General features: G+C 27.9%; 2 protein-coding genes across 5 annotated transcripts in view; both read right to left on the bottom strand.

Moving 5' to 3' along the window:
- Window positions 1-7071: 7071 nt before the first annotated feature.
- On the bottom strand, window positions 7072-10742 carry LOC126906872 (septin-2). Its single transcript, XM_050687788.1, has 9 exons — window positions 10512-10742; window positions 10299-10428; window positions 10090-10232; window positions 9455-9648; window positions 9173-9284; window positions 8921-9113; window positions 8700-8827; window positions 8181-8354; window positions 7072-7465 (listed from the first exon to the last, which is right to left on the bottom strand). Exons 1-9 carry the CDS (start codon window positions 10539-10541, stop codon window positions 7295-7297), a joined length of 1275 nt encoding a protein of 424 aa, XP_050543745.1. The 5' UTR covers window positions 10542-10742; the 3' UTR covers window positions 7072-7294.
- Window positions 10743-13857: 3115 nt separating this feature from the next.
- Window positions 13858-24059, bottom strand: part of LOC126906867 (brain tumor protein) — a 40870-nt gene continuing 30668 nt past the window's right edge. For all 4 annotated transcript variants that reach the window (XM_050687773.1, XM_050687774.1, XM_050687775.1 and 1 more), the window contains exon 3: window positions 13858-22211. In XM_050687773.1, coding sequence (XP_050543730.1) covers window positions 19594-22191 — 2598 coding nt within the window. In that variant the 5' untranslated portion in view covers window positions 22192-22211 and the 3' untranslated portion in view covers window positions 13858-19593. The remainder of the gene's footprint in view (window positions 22212-24059) is intronic.

The following is a 24059-nucleotide window of genomic DNA, read 5'->3' on the forward strand; positions in this document are numbered from 1 at the left end:
TTTAATCGTGTATGATTTTGCTCAATAATAATATATGTTTTTATTTAATTTTATGTAACAGTTATAGTGGTCGTAATATGTTAAATTTGCGATCAATAGTTAAAAACTAATATTACATAAAAAACAATAATGTCGTAGTTACAATAAATTTATTTTATGATTGTAACTTGTACCTCGCGAAATATACAAAAAAATACAAGTTTTCAATTAGTTTATTGTGCAAGACAATCTTAAAAACTTTTTTATTTGATTTAAATATTTTTTCGGACTTCATTCCTCCGAAAAGCCTTGATGTATACTTCGCGAGGTATAACAACATTTCATCAAAGAAAGCTGTAAATAAATAGCCTATACTAATAATAGTAAATACTATTACTGTTATTATGAAATCGACGACTGATATAATGAGTAGAAATAGTGTGCCATTTAAATACTTATGAATAATGGTATTATAAAAAATTTAATAAATTATAAAAGTATATTCCGAAGATTTTTATAACATGATTATATATTATATTATTATTACTATTACTATTTATAATACATAATTACATAATTAATAAATTGCTGTTATTAAAGAATATGTTAAATAAAATATTTAATTATGTGAAATATTTTTTATATTATTCATAAGATATTATTCGCAGGAAATTTTTCAATTGCTCGAGTAAAGAATTAATTTTCATATATTTATTGAAACAGTAGTGGTTTTCAATATGACTGGGTTCCTTGAAAATTGCATAGTTTTACAAGGACAAAAATTTAAAGAGCAATTTATTTTAATAAATCAAGAGTCTTTTATTGAAGGAGAACACTATATCAACTGTATCGTTATATTCCATTAAATATTAAATTTTTAATTAAACAAATGTAAAAAAGGTCAAGTAATAATTCTTTTAAATTGACGTTGGAAAATTCATACTATTAACCAGTGGCGGCCCGTGGCTTGGACGATGGAACGATCGTACCCCTTGCTAAAATTAATTAATAGAATAAAATTAATTGCGTATTCTTAATACTACATTTTCATTAAAAATGCAGATTTTTAAGCAGTAGAATAGTTGTAATATATTTGTCGGCACACGAACATTAGAGTTGTTTCCCTCAGTATATGTGGTGGTACGCGTACACACAAGAGCAGTGTTTGGATGACCGGCAGCGTCGTCCAACGGTAAAATATTAGCTTATTACTAAATTGGGTAATTTATTTTTAGAATTAACTGTTTGTCGTTATCGGTTTTTATAATAGTATAATCGCTATTATTACTATTTTCATTTCTATTTTCTACTGTCATCTTATTACAATAATAATATGTGTTTTGTGCTTTATTTCATTATATTAAATTTGTCAATTTTTTATATTTACGACTAGCGGTGTTATTTTTAAAGTCGCGTCCCCACCACCAACACCCACGAGCGACCACTGCTATTAACTAGTTATTTTTTACTACGAGTTGAAATAATCTCTATTAAAAAGTAATATTCAATTAAGTGAAAATAATAAAACGAACATATAAATTAAAATAATTTTTTAACGACAATTAGTTGTAATGTATTATAGTTGTACAGATGGCTAGCGTACCACTTATTAATAACTTATCCAACTCAAAACGAAAATTTACACTGTGCAAATAAAAGTATTAAAAACAAATAACACGAATACAATGTAAAGTGTACTCATAAAATAACTGTGCATGTATATCGTTAAATTCATTAGTAAAGCGTTTCGTGAGAACTCATTTGTGGTCTCACAATAAATTCTGCACTAAATAAATCTACCTATTATTCGTTTATACATTGAAGGACAATCAAAATCCATTTAGGCACAGCTCTACGTTAAGAAAATTAAAAAAATAGAACTAAGTAGGTATGTGAAGGTGTTAGCGATCGGGCATAGTTTTTATTCAGCTCCTTGTTCAGATGATTCGCGGCTCCCATTGTGGATATCGCACTCATTAGTGGTCATTCAAAAACCACAATAATACACAGTTACATTGTTGGACGATCCCAAAAATCTTATAAAAACTGCAGTCAATAATAATCATTATTCTTGTACACGTGAATATTTGTACTTCGGCTGTAGCACCTTAATTGTTTTTAATAGTGTACCGCGTTGGCTTTCAACTGTGAGCACACATGCATGTTCAACCTGTAACATAAGGTAAAAAACACATGTTCTTTAAACAAATATTACGCAAGATTTTTGTAAAAAAAAAACACTGCGTTTTTGTTTACTAGTATGCCAAAACCTATCTGTAAAATTTTCTAGTTTTATTGGATTCGTACTTAAATTTTAAGCTAAAATTTAACATAAGCTATTAAATTTAACATTAATAAATAATATCCAAGTAAAATAGATACATAAACCTTATATTTCTTTACACATTTTATATTTTCCATGACAGAGAAATAATAGTTCATACAATTATTTTTTTTCGTTTAATTCCCTTAAAACATAATTAACTATACCAATAGATTGTTTGCAAAATTATGATAAAAAATGAGGGGTCCAATCGGTTATTGAAAAAATTATCATTTTATTACTAGTCGATTTATTCAGTTACTCAGACCAACACATAAAATCTCATGTAAGAAACATATATTTTTTTTTTTGTAAATTGTACATTATACAATACATGATAGATATAAAGGGTGTTTAGTAAGTAAGGAAATAGGTTTCTATTGTTCTCATTGTTTGTAACAATTGACACGTTTTCTTACTTTTTAAATGCCCTGTGTAATATGATTGCTTGACGTAGAAAAACTTCGTATATGTAAAAGATGAAATTAAAAATTATTGATACCCTTAGATTTAGAAAAAATATTCTGATAATAGATATTTAATTTTTTGCACATAAGCAAGTTTTTCACGGCAAGTGACAATAAGTACTTACATACAATATAAATGTAAAGTTTGATTTTGATTATAAAATTGGATGGATCCTTAAAATGTGTTTGTAAACAGATAACTAAAAACCCAGCACAGGGGGGTCGCGGCACAGTGGTGACGTGGCATAGTTGGATCAAGTAAATGATATCTGACAGTGATTAAAATCACTATCAAAAATAAACGCTTCGATGCAAATCTTTAGATAGTGTTTAATTTTAAAAAAATTGGTGTTTTATTCCAAAAGCTACTTGATCTGCTGGTTCCTTATTAATATCTCGATTAAGATAAAGTATGTCGAATGAAAAAGGGTTTATTAAAAAACATTATTTGTCATAAAAAAATTGTGTGGATCCATAAACTTTTCAATAAGTTATAGCATTATAAAGTTAAATATAATATAAATAATAAAATCGAGAATTTTCACACGAAAATAGCATTCGGTAGCCATTTTCGCCGTGAAGACAAGTCCAGAGGTCAAATTTTTTTTTTTCAAATTAAAGTATATTACATTAGCTTTAATTTAAGATATATATAAAAGTGTCAGACCTTCCGGAACACTTTCAAAAGTTAAGTTGAAAAAGTTCTACTTTCTATATGCATTTTTTATATTTGAAGCCCCCCCATATATAGGGAAATAGTCTGATTTAAAAAAAAAGTATATCCAATGAAAGATGTATATAATTACTACTTCTCATGAAAAAATTGTATTGATCCATACATTTTTTAAAAAGTTATGGCAATTTTAAGTAAAAAAAAATGAAAAAATATCGAAAATTAGCGATTTTTAAATTTGTAATTTTTTTGGAGGTTTCCCCCATTTACGGGGAACGAGGAAAATTTTTTCAATTTTGAAGGGTAATGTCTTCGACTAGATACGATTTGTGATCTTTTGACGTATCGTTGAAAGAAATCCGTTCGGTGAGAGCTGAGAAAAAGTGGTAACAGACACAAAAAAAAAAAAAAAAAAACACATCATAGTAAAACCAATACCTTCTCAGCTTCGCATCGAAGCTAAAAACTAATAAATAATCGTGTCTTGGAAAATATAATACTTCACCGTTTTCATTTGACTTTTTACAATATATAAACTAATGTAAAGTTATGATATTTAAAACATCACGAAACAGTGTTTATAGTTGAATTTTTTATTATATATAATAAATCGAATAATTTAAGTAAATATAATTTTTTTGAACATTACAATTTTCAGTTATCCTCATTATCACACCACTATCACCGTCATTGTTCTTATTACATATGGTAGAAAGACTTAATATACGTTAGTATAGTGTGTCCTGGCATATGAAAGCACTGTACTTTTACAATTAGTTCTTTTGAAACAAAATAGATAGATCACTTTTATACATCTGAATCTGTAAAAGTCATTTCAGAGATCCATGTGTTATTTCTAATATTTAATTAATACACCAAAATCATAAATAAATATACATATGTTTACTTGGATATAAAGAATAACTTTAAAAATATAATTCTAAAATAAAAAGAATATATTTCATAATTTATGTTTTTTACATTGCAATGGGATTAAAGTAATAAAATCATCGCAGACAAAGCTTTATACTTTAAAAAGAATACCAAAAAATATTAATGATTTTTACATCGCTGACATAATATGTAATCAAAAAAAAAAAAAATGTGTAATATACCAGAACACGCTAATAATTAGATAGTTATGGTTTCATAAAATATTTAAAAATATCTGTAATTAAATGCGAGTTTGCAGTATAGGTAATATATTTTACATAGACACAGCAGCTTGTTGTCAACTGGATCACCTTCAACAACGTCTCAATGTGTATTAGTGTGCAACACAATATTCGACGGTAGTAAAATTCAATACGAATAACCAAAACTGAGGTACCTTTGCGTATACGACCCCGAAAACGCATAAAAATCAACTGTTAAAAATATTAAGTTATTCAGTTATGTAAAATGAAAAAATTATTTTGAAAATTTTATTTATAAAAAAAACATCATTAAAGTTAAATGTAGAATGTGTGAAAATGTTAATAGATATTCATTATGATGGTTTTGTTCTTAATGTATTTAATAATTAATAAAGACTACTAGGTATCTAAATGACTCCAGTGTTACTCTTCCTGGCTTGCTCCTCAGCGATCACCGTAGGCACTGATATGTAATTTTTTACACAATTAGTAAAATAAATTTAGTTTCTTTACAGGCTTTAAAATGTCCATTTAATATTATTGAGCTAGGGGCCTAAACAAGAAATTGATTGAACAAGACTTGTTATTCAGTTTAATTTAGTAATACTACTTTGAATTGTTCCTTTGATCACAATAAAGTTGTGTATTTTATTTCGTTCGTTTAATTAAAACAAATTAATAACAAAAAATATAATTATTTCTACTAAAATTAAAAAATTCTTATGAAATTTAATTAAAAAATATTTTGATTGAATTTCATTCCGATATTATTAATTTAATACCCACCACACAGATAAGTGTTCATATTAGTACTCAAAAGAATTTTAAGAATTATAGGGCAGTATTAACATGGAAGAAAATGAAACGAAGAACCAGTTTTTATTTTACCTGCTCACCAAATATAATGTAACGCAGCAATCTGATGTTGAAATTATGAAACAACTAAAGACGACCTGTACAGTATTACAGTTAACAGGTGGAACAAGGTATTCAGTATTTGACCTTCTCTCCGAAACAAACACCCTCCTATGTCTTCTAAAGGAATAGAACCTTATCCGTCATTCGGTAGGTGTTTTCTCCCCTTCGTGTATCTTTACTGACCACAGAGTAAAATATTGTGATGACGAACACGTCTTCTTTATTATAACAAATTGAACCGCACTTTAGTGCATGAGAAACTTGTCAGCATTATCTTTATAATAATTTTATACCATAGATTAGATATAAATACCATTTTAAATTATGATTGCAGGATGTCTCATGAGAAAATAATGAATGAAATTATTTTTCTCTACATGAGATAAAACATTTTTATTTACGACTGTTGTATTTAGTTACAGAACCAGTGATGACAGAGTGAATATTATGATCTTTAAACGACACTTCGTTAGGACATCAATAACAGGCAATTTTTTTTAGTTAATTTCAATACTGTTGTTAAAATAACTATGTTAATACAAGAATAATTATTGATGATTTTAATATAAAATAAGTATTATAATAATAAGCCATAGTACTGGATTAATATAGAACCGAAATTCCATTTTCTAGTGGGATCTCTTATACTTATTTAGACACATACCTAAACAAAATACAATTCATTTTCAATGTATAGCAATATACCATAAAATATTGGGATAACAATATTTAAAAATATATTGTTTGAGAACCCTAAAAGCACATGTTATATGTATAAATTTTTTGTATTCAGTTTTTAACTATAAAATTTACAAAATTGCTATGAGAGAAAAATAAAATAAATCCAAGATTAAATTAAGGAACTCTTAAGAAAAATTATACAAATTTTTGAATAATTTTTAGTTTATTTAACTACTAAAATAGTAAAAATATATATTTTAATATGGTTCACAATTTTTATATATCTATGTTATGTACAAAGCATAAACTTACAATACATAAGTTAAAAATAATAAATAATTAAAATAAAAAATATTAAGATTTTTGTGACTAATTTATAATATTTTTTAATAGATAAGTAAAAACTAATTTTGGTTCATTTAAAACAGTTTTAATTGTTAATCAGTACAGCAAAATTAACAATAATAAAAAAATTAAATATGTTAAAAATAATCCAATAAAATTACATACACACACACACACACACACACATAAAATAAAAATAATTGTAAGTACTTAATAAGGAAAACAGTTCCTTAGCTATAGAAAGTTAAGTAATTTTATGATTAATTATTTTATGATAGATAGGAAGACTTAATACATCATGCTATATACAGAATAATTTTTTTTTTCATAACCCGTTCAATAACATAGGTTGTGATAAAAATGTCACTATGTATACATTGAGTCAAATGAAATATTTGGCACGTATGATATAGTGTAAAACGTTTTTTAATTTTTGAATTAATAAATTAAAATATGAGAACTTTTTTCATGAAATTAATTGGATTATTAAATGCACAACAAATATAAATAATTTAAGTAAAAAGTATGTAGTGTTAAATTTTATTAACATAGTAGTCTTAAATCTCCGTTGGAATTTTATTGTTTTAATTTATTGCTACCAATTCTTAATTTCTCAATAGAATTATTTTTATCATAATATAGTTAAATTCTAAACAAAAATATGGTATAATTAATTAAAACGATTATAAATGTATAAAAGTATTCCAGTTATCCATAGGTTATTATTATTTTTTTATATAAATAACATGCAATGTTTAATAGTTTAAAAAAATCATTTCTTTTTATTTTTGCCCAGAGTTAGGGTGTGATGTCCCATATTCATGTACTGTTGCTTTCTTTTATTAAATTCCATCAAGTCCTCTTCATACTTTCTACGTTGTTCTTCTAATTTCTTTTTTTGTTCATCTTGATCACGTTTTAATTTATCAAACTTTGCATGTAACTAAAAAATGTATTTTAAAAACTAAATTTTCAATACAATTATGATAAAACTTTTGTTACATATTATAGAATAGCATATAATATTAATATTTTACAAGATATATTTGTATAAGAAATAAATTATTCTTAGTAAAACCAATTTATAAAAAAAAATATTTAAAAGAAAAATTATTTGAAAAGTAGTTAGAAGGTCAAAAGTTCACTAAAATTGATATTAAAAAAATATATATATATATATATAGAGTAATCGGATTATCATAAACCACATGATTACTCATAAAATAAATACGATATTGGAAAACAAATTTTTGATTTCTTTTGGTTTTATATAATTCTTGATTTATAAGCTAATAATTACTTTTTAGAATCATCTCTTAAAATTAACTTATAAAATAGAAAATGATGATCTAATGAAGAAAATGACTGGTTGATAATAAATTTTGGGACCAGTATTTCAGAAGTTATTAACAATTTAAAGTAATGACTGGAGGTGCGAAGTAGATGCTGCTATTTTTATCTCTAGTCATTTCCCAGCCGCCCTTATTTTACGCCTAGGTATAAAAATGATAATATCCAAAGTTAATTTAGCTTATAGTTTTAAAAAAATCCCTCCTGAAATACTTTTAATAAAATATATATTTTTGAAAATATAACTCAAACAAATTAATCACAGTGGATATTTAAAAAGGAATATTTTTTAATTTAAGAATAATAACCTCTTTTTCTGCTTCTTTTAATTCAGCTTCCTTTTCCTTAACTCTTACTACAAACATTTGTCTCATTTCATCTTCACGATTTTGAAGTTCTTGTAGATGATGACTACGTTTTGCTTCAAAAGATTCTTGGAAACTCAATGGTTTATTTTCATTATCTACATCACTAAAGCCCATCTAAAAGATAAATAAAAAAGGAATATTAATAATTTTTATTTTTATTGATAAAATAATAACGAAAAGATGAAAGAGGATTCTAGTCTAAAAGTTTATGTTATACATGAATACAGAATTATTTGCATTAAAATACAATATTTTTTATACAGATTCATACAATTAAATCAATGAGTCTATTTAAAAAGTTTTTTTTATAGTTCTTAGAGTGCTAATTTTGAAAATATACAAGAGTCATTATTAAAACTATTGTTTATTTATATATTTTTAAGCTAAATAAATAACACCAATTTCAAAATTAACGATTAAAATAATTTTAATTATTATTATTATAATTATTATAATTACTTGTTCTAAACGCATTTTTCGATAAAGTTCATAATGTTTTTCATGAGTTTTTTCTCTTAGATCTTCCATATTAGTTCTAATTAACATCTCTCGAAGCTTAACAAAATCACAATGAGCTTCATTTTCCACTATAAATTGTTTTAATTATATATAAATTTTTTTTACATACCGTAATCAATTAATAATCCTATAATTATTTGATAGGTTATTTCTATATTTACCTTGAACAGTTCCCCATGGGTATTGACGAGCTCGTACCATTTTATTTGCAACCTTTGCAAAATCTGTGCTACCAACAACTGCAAATGGAATATTAGAATTCATAGAAGAGTTAACATCTGCCACAGATTCGTCATCAGTTGGAAATTGATAAATTTCAACACAATTAGCTTTTAACTCGGTTATTATTTTAACCTTTGAAAAGAATATTAGTTATACAAGATATCATTTAAAGACTATGAACATCAATTTACTTTAAACTTTTGCAATTCAGATTTCGAAATAGTATCAGCTTTTGCTATTATAGGAATAACATTCACTTTAGTATCGAGTTTTTTCATGCACACCAAATCAATTGATTTTAAACTATAACATAATAAAGTAGTATCAACAAAATTTTAGACATTATCTAAAAATAATTAAGTCAAATATTTATATATAAAAAAAAAAAAAAATTAGATACCAAATCTAACTTATACATCATTAAAATTACTATATTTATCATTAAATATTTAATATTAAAAATAAATAATTACCCATGTCCAGTTGGACAGATAAAATATAGACATGCATGAATACGAGAATCGTGATAAGTTGATAATAAACGTTTAACTTTTAATTCTTCTTGCAAATAACATTCAAATTGGGCATCAATATAATCTACAATAGATTTAAAGCTATCTTCTTTATTTATTTGATCACCATAACCAACAGTTTCCACAAGTGTTAACTAAAAATTAAAAAACCACATTAATATAACAAAATTAAATTGTATAAAACTATGAAATTCTAGTACATTATTAGAAATTTATTGCAAACTTTATAATATTAAAATTGTACTTGTTTTCAAAACACACTAACTTTTATTAATACATAGCTATCTAAATTATAAGTATAACTCATGAAATCCCCCTTAAAATCTATTATTCTTTTATGTCAACAATATAGTAAATATTTAATATAGTTTTATTATTATGAAACTTAAAATTCACAATAAGAAATTCAGAAAGAAAGGGGAAGTAGTGTATATACATAAAAGATAATAAAATAAAAGACATAAATTCCATAAAAGGTGAACATTTATTTGGTTTCACTGTATTCACTGAGTTAACACTTTCTAAAGAAATAAGAGTTATGTTAAATCTTAATTTTTGTCAATATAATTTAGTACCTTTAGCTGCACATTACTTTCTTGTAGTTCATAGGTATGGGCCTTTAGTTTTACATTAGGTAAATTATGTGTAGAAGGAGTGGATTCAAAATTAGTATTAAACAATGAATCCATAAGTGTAGATTTACCAAGTCCAGTTTCACCTAATCAATAAAACCAAAAACTAAATAACGAAAGAACATTCCTAATATAACTAGTTATGAACTTACCAATACAAAGTATATTAAACACAAACCCATTTTGTGCAGATTTATGAGTTAATTGATCAGGCATACTATCAAAACCAACGTGTCCATTGAGTTGTAAGGTACGCATTGTTGGTAACTTATTTTCTTCTAACTAATTAATAATTATTACAATTAGGAAAACTTAAAAGAAAAATCTTAATTCAATTACACGCCCTAAAATATCTATACACTTACTTTAGGTCTGTTATTAACCACAGCAGCCATGGTTTGAAATGTATGATTTCCTTTATTATTATAATTAGTCACAATCGGCACGTATTGATTTAGATTAACAGTAATATCGTTTAAGTGGTTAATACTATTTTTGTTTGTATAATTGTTTTAAATAATTCTTGGTAGTTACGTTCGAGTCGTTATCGCTAAATGCAATTGTGTATCATTCATTTAATGCTGCGACTCAGTTACACTCGGTGTTTTAATTATCAACATTACCACTAGAGTGACACATATCAAAATGTCTACTACATATTTTTTTGCTATTCAACCGAAATTTAAAAGTTTCAATATTACCCATTAGATCGCGTTAGGTATAACTAATAAATAAGTGTTTTCTTTTCAAGAAAGTAATTTGTGTTGCAGAGCTAGTTTCAAAAAAAATCTTGTACTTCAAATTTCATTTAAATATAAATGATCCTTAAGTTATGTCTCCTCACTTCACAGGTATTACAAAATTGAATATATTGCCCATTTGATAAAATAAATACACTATAATTTTGAAAAAGAAATCACGTGTACAATGCATATTATTTTTTTTTCAATTTCGTTAACTATTAAATGTTTAAAAAAATTAATTTCATTTTTAAAACGCACTATGGAGACTCAAGGGAAAACTCGTTCAAAAAATGATATTGCATTCTATAAATAACCAATTTTTTTACAATTAGATTATATATTTGAATAATAGGAATGATACTAGACATAATTTTTAGGAGGTGGAGTGAATTTTACCAAATATTTATAAAAATTAGCCGACTAAATATTATCTTAATAATTAATTGTCCACAATTTCTATTAAATATAGCGATCACTAATAACTTTAATGAATGTTTGGTGTGGGAATGTACATTTTTAACAATCGCGTAGAATTACGTTCTTAAAATTTGCAGCAGAATGAACATATTAAAATAATTATTTTTTATTATAGATAAAAACATTTATAAGAACAAAATTATTAATATATATATTTTTTTGCTATCGTATTATCAAGTTAAAAAAACTTAGCACAGTGAAGACGTGGCATAGTTGGAACAAGTATAGATAATATATGACAGTGATTAAAATCATATTCACTATCATAGGAAAGGTTCAATGCGAATTTGTTATAAATTAATTTTAAATTTCACATAAATATTAATTTCTTATTAAATTTCTTGCTTATTTGAAAGATAAATATATTTTTTTAGTTTCGATACGAAGTTGAGAAGGTATTTGATATATGAGGTAGTTAATTTCAAAAGCTTCAATTTAATATAGGTTTAAAAGACGCCGTTGTTGCAGAGTATTTTCAAAAATTGAACAATTTTTTCTTTACATGCGTAAATGGTCACTTTCAAGCTCTCTTCTAGGTTGGGTTGGGTTGGGTTTTTCTTTTAAATTTTACAAATGTATATCAAAAGAAAACTCTTTGTCATTTATATTCTATTAAAATTTTATTAATATCAATGTTTTTTTAAAAATATTATAGCAATTTCAAAATACAGAATTTTTTTTTTCAATAGCGTATTTTTAAAATTCTGAAACTCAGTGGTTTTTCAAATTTGGCGACAATATGCTTAACTAGATTGTATTTGAGTTCTTTCGACATATTGATTATAAAAATCTATTCAGTGAGAGCTGATTATTTTTATGACAGATATAAAGAAAAACGCACATTACAAAACCAGTACCTTCTAAGCTTTGCATCGAAGCTAATTGAGATTCTTATTTAAGAAGATTATAATTAGGAATTTTTACTCTTAGGAGATAAAAAAAATTATCTAGCTGAGGATAATTGTAATTTTTTGAACTTTATATTTTTTTCCTTAACCAAAATTTAAAATTCTTAGTAGTTCCTGAAAAAATGAGTGTATTAAAATTTGGATAGCTCTGTATATATAAAGTTGTCTATATTAATAGTCCATAGTATTGAAATGACGAGTGTAACGAAATTTTTTTTTTGAATTTGTTGGAAATTATATTTGTTTTTTATCTTTCAAAACTGAAATAACCTTACTGATATTATGAGTATTAAAAAAGACTTCTACCAAGGTGTCGATCCAACTATTTCCTCACCTCTTTCCCAATCTATATAACCGCTTCTCTTGGGGGGGGAGTAAAAAAGGGCCATTGTTTAGAAGAGTACCGAATTTTACATTTTTTTTAACAAAATGTTTTCCAATTAATTACAATCTCAGAAAACAACATTTTTCGGTGAAAAAATTATGTACCCTAATGTAATCAAATCTTAAATATAACTCTAATCATGTAGACGTGTAATGTTATTATTATTTCCTACTGTTCCATCAAATTTTTTGGAAAACATGTGCACTAATGGAATCTTCAAATTTGTAAGGCTCGTGTATATTAATAGCTAATACATAAATAATCTAAAACATTATTTTCAATACATTTAAATAGTTTTTCATTAAATATCTGAATCAATTGATATTTTAAGTGAACTTTTGGAAAGTCACAAATCGTATCAGTTTTTATAATATTTTTTTTTTACAGCTACCACCACTCATTAGAGACACTACTTTAATAACTCTTCTAATTTATTCATTTTTAAAGCGATTTTTTCTTTTTTTTTTATGTTAGTGAAACAGTAATATACAAGTAAAATGTTTACTAAAAAAGATTAAAGGGAAATATTTTATTAATAAAGCACAAAAATGTTTTTTGTTTTTTTTTCAATACATTTTATTTTCAACACAATTCTCTGTTTAAAAATTAGATACATGCATACAAACGAAAAATATTGATAAAAAGTCGCTTATAATTAATGTATTATTACACGAACTATAAAGACTAATCACACAACATAATAAATAATTAATAATATTTTAATTAAACAATTTTTTTTTTCGTTGGAATGATAAGGTCAAGATTACCATAACCTATCGAAACATGAAGATATTGACAATTTTATAATTACTTCAAGATGTTTTTACATTAAAAAATACATTGAAACATTATCAAGTTATACAGTAAAGCAATAGGTAATTACATGATTATAACACAATAGATATGGTTTTCCTATTACAATACAGAGAAGTAAAAATAAGTTTCAAGAAAACAGTTGGTCCTTAAATTAGCAATTCAACCCCATTTTATTATTAATTATAATTATACATTTAGTAAAACACGATTTTTAGCAATAACTTATTTCTTTTAATCAACAACAACAAAAATGATCAAATATTATCTGAGCACTAATATAAGCAAATACCGATTATTTAACTCCTTTTATACAATTCTCAAATAGTTTTAATGAAAAAATAGACTTTTGCCAAAACAACATCATCAGTCTTTGTTCAAGTACTTTTTTTTTAACATTTAAAAAATTCTTAATTTTATTCTTCTTGGCGCTACGATAATGTCTACAAGTGCGTTTGTTTTGATGTAACTTTTTAGCATTACTTTGTGTTATTTATCATTAACATTATAACATAATAGTCATAATAATAATAATAATAATAATAATAATAACAAATTATGTAATGACTTAACAAATTATTTTTGTGCATTAACTGGCCTTTTTTTAGTTTTATTGTTTGTTTAAAATATATCATACATTATTAAATTTATCAGTTTTCCTGAACAACACTCAATTAGACTTCCACGCGAACAAGAAAAAGCTGTTTGAAGGATACAAAAAATGACGATTGTCCTAACAAAAATAACGCTTACATATTAATAAAAAACAGTATTGTGAGGCACCTAAATAATTAATTATGACACGTGAACGTCGTTAGTTATTATCTGTTTGTTAAGTCTACGCGAACAACACATTTTTTTTCTCTTTAATAGTGATATAAATATTGTTTAAGTATAAAACGCTCTAACATAAATTACAAGTTGTATTGTTACAATAATAATGTTAATATTTACGCTGTATTTGATTATTAATATTTGGACAATCAATGTCTTACACAGAAAGCAATACATAAATATAATTTTTTGACAAAAAAAATCTACTAACACACTGGTGTAACCGAGATATGTAGAAGTAAATGATATTTTACATATTAGCATTATATCAAAGCGTTTAAAAAAAACTATTGTCTAGATAACTAAAAAGTATTACAATTATAAACATATTTTTAATCGTTTAACTTATCGTTAAATTTAGTATTGTGTTACGCCGCAAATTTTTTTTCATATTGAACAATAATTTTTCTACTTTTTACACACTGCAGTAAATACAACAATCATATTACTTAGTTACTTAGAATAGAAAATGTTATGCGTATAGACATAGTACAGTGTAGTGTTAACGCATTTTATACTACGTTGGTAATAATAATAATAATAATTATAATAGTAATATCATAAACGTAATTGTGGATAGTAAATTATAAAAAAAACAGATTGTTTTTAATTACTTTGCCACTATACAAGTATATAATAATATATAAAAGTTAAATTAAAAGTTCAAAAAACATCATGTAAAATAGTTAAGTAGTTATAACCACATTCTATGCAAAAACACTTTATTATTAGTACTACAATAATTATGAACTAAAATTCCCTACCGACCTACGTAAACATAATATATTCCATCAATGATAATACACATAATAAAAATAGTTATAAGGATAGTTCTAATCAGTATTGTTTTTTTTATCGAATTTATAATTATAATTTTATATAAAATGTATAAAAATATTTACATTAAATAATTTGGATACTACATAAAATGTTTGTAACTTTCACAACAGTCTGTTGACTATTTTTTTTTTAATTTCGCCGACCCGTAAAATACTTTTGCTTTATTGTAATTTTAACAAGTGGATTGAAATAATAGTTGAACCAAATGTTTTATGTAAAAATAAAAGTTGTGAGCGAAAATTACATTTTACAACCCGTTCAACATCATAACTTACATGTAAAATTGACATGTCCCACGACCGACCTTATAATTATTATTGTGTGTTTAACTTTCCTGACAATCAAGTACATAATATATAAATACATTGTAAGTTAGTACTTACAATTAATATTAAAATATATAACGTAATAATAATAATATATAATATATAAAATGTAATAGAATAATAGTAATAATGTAAAAGTAACGAAAAATAAATGTTATTCAAATTGTACGATTTGAATTGACACAAAAAATATGCAATGCAAAAATTAGTTCAAGTAATTTATATTTTGTGTGAAATAGTTAGAATTATTTTTTAAAGTTAGTACCCAATGTTTAGAAAAACTACTCCGAGGGACCCTGTGGTAGTACTCCTATAAAAGCCTAAACAAATAGAGCACCCCAAGACCGACGGGGAAGACCTCATACTTCTAAAGAAAATAAAAACAACTTTTGGTGCTTTTCGTTGTTGCCACAGATTTATTTCGTTTGATTATCATAAAATTTATTTATCTCGGCCACGAAGAAGTCAAGTACGAAAAATAAGTTTTCTATTTATTATTACTTATCATTATTAATAATAGTGTAAATTTAGATGCCCTGATAAAGAACGATTGTATTGTCTCTATGATAAATTCCTAAAAAAGACTTTTCCACTGTGATACACAATTATCTGCACAATCATAGCCTTAACCCTTAGCTAAGTGGTATTCCACCAGAAAAACAGTGTAAGGGAACTTCTACCAAATTAGCGACATGTATAATTGACATAAACGGTAAAATAATTTCCGATGATACGATCAAGGGAAAATTATTAGTATAAAAAATAGTTTCTTTCATAAAAAGGTAAAACGTTAACTGTCTGATAATACAAAAAATATTATTATGAGTGTCTGTCTGGCCGAGGATTATTGCTACACTAGTATAAATGTCATCAACTGCGAAAAAGGCAGAGATTGTGTTAGAACAACGAAGAATAACAATATTTTTTTGGAGGTAGCTCAAAGTATTAAAAAATTTTGATACTCGACGGATGTGTATGCGTGACTAGCTAATGACAACTATATTACAGCAATGACAATAGAAAAATATAAATAATGATAATAATCAATAAATATTTGACGATAGTTTACATTTAAACACAAAACTTAACACTGTGGAATTGCGTACCCTGATCGAAAGAAAAAAAAAAACTACGTGTTTGAGAGGTAATAGATACCACCAATTCCCAAATTGTCATGTTTTTTATATTAAAAGTTTAATGTGTAGTTTATGTTGGCACATTTTGTATTATTAATAGTGCGTTTGTTATCATACGATACGAAGTGTTTACAGTAAATTTAAAGAAAAAAATAAAGTAATTACTAAATAAATAGAAAACAGTTATAACTACTGAGTAAACATACACAATATAAGTCATTCTCTTGTCGCTATCGTGGTTTTGTACCAATGACGATAATGACCAAACATATACAAATATAGGAAACGTGAAACTAGTGTGTTACGAGTACTAATATGGTCGGGGTAGACGCTAACCTTACTACAAGCTACTTTAAGTATAATATTTTAGTGCCTATTAATAACTAATAATAAATCAATATCGATAAAATAAGCACAGTTATTATTACAACGCCTTATTACGACTATTAAATAAAACATATGAATAAATGTAATAAAATCAAAACTTAGTTACCCTAATATAACCTCCGTAATAAGTGTCAAAAAATTAATAATGCTAACTAAATATATTCATAAATAAACGTAATCAAACTAAAATAAATAATAAAACACTCAAAATTCACTCGGCTAATGACTAGAATAAATTATTCCTTTATTTTACTTAATGTATAACTTCTAATTATTAAAATGAAAATTGGAACGTACAAAAGGAAGTAATAGTACAAAAATTAGTAGGATAAATGGAAGAACTTATATCATAATTGTTAGTGATTATTGATAAAATCATAAAATAAAAAAATTGGATATTTTCTTTTCGAAATTAATTATCATGTATTATAAAAATTATATTTAAAAAAATGTATAACAAGTTTTAATTATCTTTAAACAAAAAAAATAAATAATAAGAAATAAATAAAACAAAAATGCGCATTGCCTTACAAAGAAAAAAAAATAGGAGTCAATAATAATATTCATCGCAGATAGAATGTAATATTGTTCAAATTATCATCAAAAGATTGCTGTTTGATATTTTTTACAACAAAAATAATATATATATATATTATTACATTTTAATAATTTTGTTTCAAATAGTGTATAACATGATTGATTTTTCATTTAGCAACTAAATGAGTAAACTTAAAAAGAAAATAATGAGAGACAAGCGCAAGTTTACAAAGCAATTTGCTAACTAAATGCCTCATATTAATTAATATCATTAGAATCGTCAATAATAAATAATAATAAAATCGAAAATATCAATTAAAAATGCAAAAATAATAATAATAATAATAATAATAAAAAATAATAATAAAACGCGTAAAACACAAACACAAACACTACATTAAAGCTACATAATATTTATCATATTAATTTAATATCAAGGTGCATTAAAAAAAAAAAAATAATAATAATAATAATAAGAAGGAAACGAAAAAATTAAATACTGTGAAGACACTATTTATCCTTAACTATAAGAATACGAAAGTACAAAAAAATTGATTAAGAATAAAAAGTCTAAGAATGGAATACCGCACAATTTTTTTTAATATAAAAAGGAGAAAATTAACTAAAATTAAACTCAACAATAATAATATCCAATAACTACTTAGACAAAGAAAAACAAAAACTAGTGAGCAATCCCACTATAACAATTATTACTCCCAAATAAAAATTAAAAATATTATTAAACTTTTGTTGTTTTAGTACTTATTCTTTGTACATTTTATATAATTAAGATTTCAACGCTTGATTATTAATATAAAATAACAACGCAAAACATGAGAGTTACACACTTACACAAAAATTGATTTAGTAATTAATATAATTTCTAATATAAGTAATTATATAGTAATAATGTATAATAATTAGGACAAAAAAAAAAATTGTAAACCTGTACATGTACTAAATATGTTTCTAGTTTCAATACAGAAATGAACGAAAAAATTAAAGGAAAACAACTTACAAAATAAATTTTAGGTAGGTAGTTTTAATTTTTTCTTTTTAAATAATACAGGTTTAAAAAAATATGGTGCGAGCATCCGTACATTGATGAGTGGCGAAAAAAAATAGGAGACTCGGAATCCGAAATTTGACTAGCAAAGTCCTATAGAAAGGAACGCTTCAACAAATCAGAGCAGATACTTTGATGTAATAACAAAAAATATTAAAATAAAAACAATTAAACAAAATTAAAAATTAATTTAGTTTAAAATGAATATAATATTGGTAAGAAAAACTATTCTGGGATTTCAGTACATTTTAATGTATACAAAAATAATAACAAAAAAATAATAATAATAAGTAAGTTTCGCGCACTTAAAAGGATAAAGACACTCGCTAGCCTAACTATTTCTTTTCTACTAATTTTTAAAAGTTATGTTTAATAATAATTAATTCACATAATAATAATACAAAATAACAGTCCTTAAGTTACAAATTACAAGTCTCAGAATTTCAATCTAACCTGGTTACAATAAAATATGTATTAATAAAACATCCAAAGAATAAAAACCCCGCGAAGTTAAATATTAAAAACGTTATAAGTTAGTGGTAAATAAAAATTAAAAATAAAAAAAATTGATGGATTGGTATTTTTTTTTTTTTTTTTTTCTGGTAAATTTTCCAATTATATTATAGTGGATTACTTTTTAAGTACTCGAAAATGTAACAGGTTTACACTGTGAATTTGCTAAAATAAACAATAATAATTTACTCAATTAATAAAAACATAATTACGTAACTGTACTCCTGATGAGCATAAAACGCTCAGGACATAATGATAGATAATTTATAATAAGCAGGAAGAACCTGCTGCCTTTTTTTTGTTTTCTTTTTCTTTTTTTGCATAACAAAATAATATGTGATGAGCAGTGACGACACAATATAAGAGAGCGAACAACTTGTTTTGTAATAAAAATAATAATTAATCTTAATAATAATAATAACAGATTTTTTTGATGGCGACTTGATTCATTTTTTAGTTTTAGGAATGCTTAATTATGAGATCTACATTAACATCGGAGGTATCTGAATGTAACGGTAGATGTAAAGGCGATAGTCCTTGCTAGCCAACACAACGGATCCATCGTCCATCAGGGCTACGTCGAAGCATTGAGCATGTTTGACTTTGGACTCTAGAGCAGACACCAACTGGCCTTCCTGCGTGAATATGGTCAGATTGAAATTATTGTGGTTATCAGCAATGAGAATTTCGCCAGATGCGTTGATACCGACACCAATTGGATAGTTTGTTATGCCTTGGCTACCGATCTGCCTCAAATATTGGCCTTCGTAGTTGAACACTTTGACGCAGTGCGCCCGATTGTCCGAAATAAATATTTCTTGTTTGTCATTAACCACTACGCCGTTAGGGAACTCCAAGTGTTTCGAACAGCCAAACTTGACTAGGACGTTGCCAGCTTGGTCGAATATGATGACACGCATCACCTTACATTCAACTACCACGATGCGGCCCTTATTGTCAACAGTAATTCCGCGAGGGTGCTGTAGTATGTTAGCGCCAAACTTGCGCACAAATTGTCCATACTGGTTGTAGATCTGTATTTGGTGTGTGGGAGAACGTTCGGTAACAATGATATCACCCGATGGTTTCACCACAGCCACGCGGTTTGGATAAAGAAGCTGTCCATCTCGTTTGCCACACTCACCGAATTGAAACTTGAATCGACCTTCTTTGTCGAATATTTGAATTCGGTGATTGTTGGTATCGGCGACAATTATATCATTTTGCGCATTTACAGCAACGCCGCTTGGTTCAGTGAATTGACCCTCCATTGCGCCAAATTCACCAAACTTGCAGTGGTAGATCATCTTGTGTCTTTTTATTTGAGATTTTGGCGGAAATATAGAAGCCGTGAAAAGTTTACTAGACAAGTCTAAGATACTGTCGTTGTTATCGATTGTCAAGGGAAAGTCAGCGTTTCCATTGCTGCCGCCATTTTGGAAAATGTCACCACTGCCACCATTGGACCACTTTTCGTATGGGTTGATACTGTTCATACTACCTCCGTTAACTCCACTACCATTATTGGAACCATTCATGCCGTTCAGTCCATTACCGATGGCATTCAAATTGAGATCGCCGATTGAACTAGTCGAGAATGGACCTAGACTATTGACGCTGTTGAAACGCTTTGACAAAATATTAGTTTCATACTGACTTGACAGTGGACTGGTAGAAGTCAGACCATTCGAGTAGGGGCGCTCAATGACACCGTTGTGCATTATGTCCGAGGACCCGTTCAAGCAACTTCCACCGTTGGTCATAGTAGAATTGCCGTTCATTAAAGACCCGTTGGTGGGTCTGGCGATTGGAGGCTGCTTGCCGGGACCAATGACACCCAGTTCGGTGCTTGAACGAACATAACCAAATGTATTGCGAACGCCTACTTGAATAGCCTGATAATTTGATACAAATTCCAAATCACAAATGTTCTGTACACTAGTATCTGGTTCGTAACTCATCAATGATTGAAGTTTAGAATCGAGTAACTTCTTGAATAAAAGACATTCAACTACGTTAGCATTTTTAGTAAGCCGGTCTACGAACTCACCGGTCTGATAAATTTTGTCAACAACCTCCAGGCCTTTCTGCGAGGCCTCGGTCAACGTTAGCTGTTTTGCACTGTATACGCTCTCAACTTCTTTAAGCAATTCTTGTTTGCGTTCTTCTAACATAGACCGGTAAAATGCGAAAGTCTCATTGATCTCGTTTTGCGCTTTATGGTACTGTACTTGCAGTTTGTTAGAAGTGTGCTCAATATTTTTCACCATGTTGCGTATGTCAGTTGCCTTCGACTTGCTTTCTTGGACTGTACCATTAAGTATGTCCAAGAGCTTGACACCAATGTCACTCAAGTGCTCGACATCGTGCATACTGAACTGATGATCACTGAGTGTACATTCTTTGCAAACGGGCACGTTACAAGTACGGCAGAAATACTTAAGAGACTCGTTCTTGTGTCTTGAACAAAAAACGACGCGGTCACCAACCGTGGTCGGAATGTAGGCGTTATTTTTGTTATTATCGTTTTCGCTGCCGTTGTCAAATGTGAGTCCGTGTAGCCGGTGGTCTTCAAAGCAGTTCATAAACTGGTGAGCCATCATGCAGTTGGCACACAGCGTTTGCTGACAATCGTAACAATAAGCTACTACGTTGGTGTTGAGATTCTTGCAGCCTTTGCACACGCCCGCAAACTTGTCAGGGTTGACTTCAATTGAGCCGCCGTTGACGGTGAAGTCGGGCAATAGTCCGCTAATGCCGCGGTTCGTTAGGATACACTCCTGATGACAGTTAGGGCACGTGATCTTTTCAGGTTGATCTTGGTTGTTTTCTAGACAAGAGTGACAGAAAGTGTGTAAACAAGGCAGTACTCGCGGGTTAGAGAATATCTCATGGCACAGTTGGCACTTCCTTGTGCCGGTATTGCTCGTGCTGGTTCCGCTTCCGCCTGTCGAAACGCCTGAACCGCTACTGTCTGAATCAGTGGGCGAGTGGCTAGACGACAATGACCTATTATAGTCCGGCCCGAAAGTGTTGAATCCGGATAGAGAATCAAGAGACGGCGTTGGAGAAGCCATCATTTAAACCAACAGGGTTAAATCTAAAAAAAAATAATAACAAAAAATATAGTTAGTACATCATTAAATAATTAAATCGATTAATAATTGATAATGTGATATAATATTTGAATTGAAGAATTCAGGTTGATTGATGGCATACATTATTGTAATCGCAAACATAATGTGAAAAAATACCTTTGCCGCGTGTAGTCACCACTACTATTGCAATATTACCATGGTAACCAGCGACGCAGCTTCGCTTGTAGAAAACATCACCACTCACCTGCGCACACCTACTCGCCGGCTTCCCCTATATTCAAGCATAAAGCGCAAGCGCTTTGTCTGTCGTTCGGAACTAAAGCGCGCTAAGGGTCAACGAACTATAAACAGTTTTTGCTCGTTAAACTTACGTTACATCGTTAAAGCAAGAGCAACAATGCTAGTCGTCCATCAGTCATCATGGCAAGTCATTGTTTTAAGTTGTCTGAACTTGATGAAAACAAAGCACTTGAAATGATACATGGTTTCCCCTTTAACACCCCCTACACAATAAGTAAGCCTTAACACTACACTCGACGACGGTGGCCTATAATGTTAGTTTTGCCGTTATTTTTCAATAACAATGAAATTGGTGCGAACACGTTTATCCGAGGGGATGTGGCAAAACAACCAGGTCGCCACTGTTACTACCCGAGTAGAAATATTATGATGATGATAAAAAATGCTTTGTTAATACGTCGATTAACGTTGAACAAGGATTAACATAATTTTTCGGACACACACATGACTGACATGGGGTTTTATTTCACAACTCTAAAATACATAGGCAATAGCATCTCGGTTATGAGAACTGAACAATTTGTAGGGTAATAAGACCGCCAAGTATTATTATATTCTTCCTTGTGAGAAAAAACGAGTCGACGGGGGGCCATCTATTAAAACGTTCCCTATTCTCAGCGACCATTCCTTTTTACTACCCTTCGAACAATGTGTGTATGACATCCTATCGGGTTTTATGAACTAAACGTGTAGAATCCGTCACTTGATTTCCGTTGATCTTTTAGCTAGTACTCATGCAAACGGTGATTCGAATGCAGTGATAATAATGTGCAACGACTTTTAAAAGCCTGTGGCGCTTTAGGAGAGGGTGAATTGTTTTACGTTAACAGTGTATAACACTACCCGTTGTAAAGGCATGGAGGAGTGCGACGAGGAAAACATATCGTGTGTATACGTGATTACAGTAAATGCGGCAGGGTCGATCGGCGTTTCCACGGCAACTAGTTGCTCCTGTGTTATTGTTGTTATTGCATTTATACGCGACGAGCTGGCCGATGAGTAACAAAAGGACTCCCGGCAACTGACTATATAGAAGCTCTTAATCATGTTAGCTTCTAAGTAAAACTAAAAATTTGTCTCGGGTGGTCTCTAGCAGGTTACTTAACTACATAACATACAAAACGATTACAGACGACCTTGGTTAACTCGTCTAGACATTCATCTTTGTTCGGTCATTGAAAGGTCGCATAAATCCCAGTTGCTCATTATTTTACCATAACTTTACACCACTGTATCGTTAAATTTTTTTTATATATTTTTTACTACTATTTTTTTTTTATTGTAGTCTGACCAGATGGTTTCTAAAAAATTCACTAAGAACAAAACGTTAGTATGTTATAAAGCTGAGAAGAAGTGTATAGTGGATAATGTTATTTTTAAAATATTAAATCTGCTTCGCAATTGTTTTAAGTCTCACCCTAAGGCGACAAAAAGGGTATGTCAAGAGTGGTGTATGTGGTGGCATAAGCAGCAACAGGGAGAAATGAATATGACGGAGCGGCAGTAGTATATTGATTCACATAGTTTGAGGGAAAGGAAGGGGAGGACCT

Source organism: Daktulosphaira vitifoliae, unplaced genomic scaffold (genome assembly GCF_025091365.1).
Source record: "Daktulosphaira vitifoliae isolate Bord-2020 unplaced genomic scaffold, ASM2509136v1 Scaffold_5, whole genome shotgun sequence".
Taxonomy (NCBI): Eukaryota; Metazoa; Arthropoda; class Insecta; order Hemiptera; family Phylloxeridae; genus Daktulosphaira; species Daktulosphaira vitifoliae.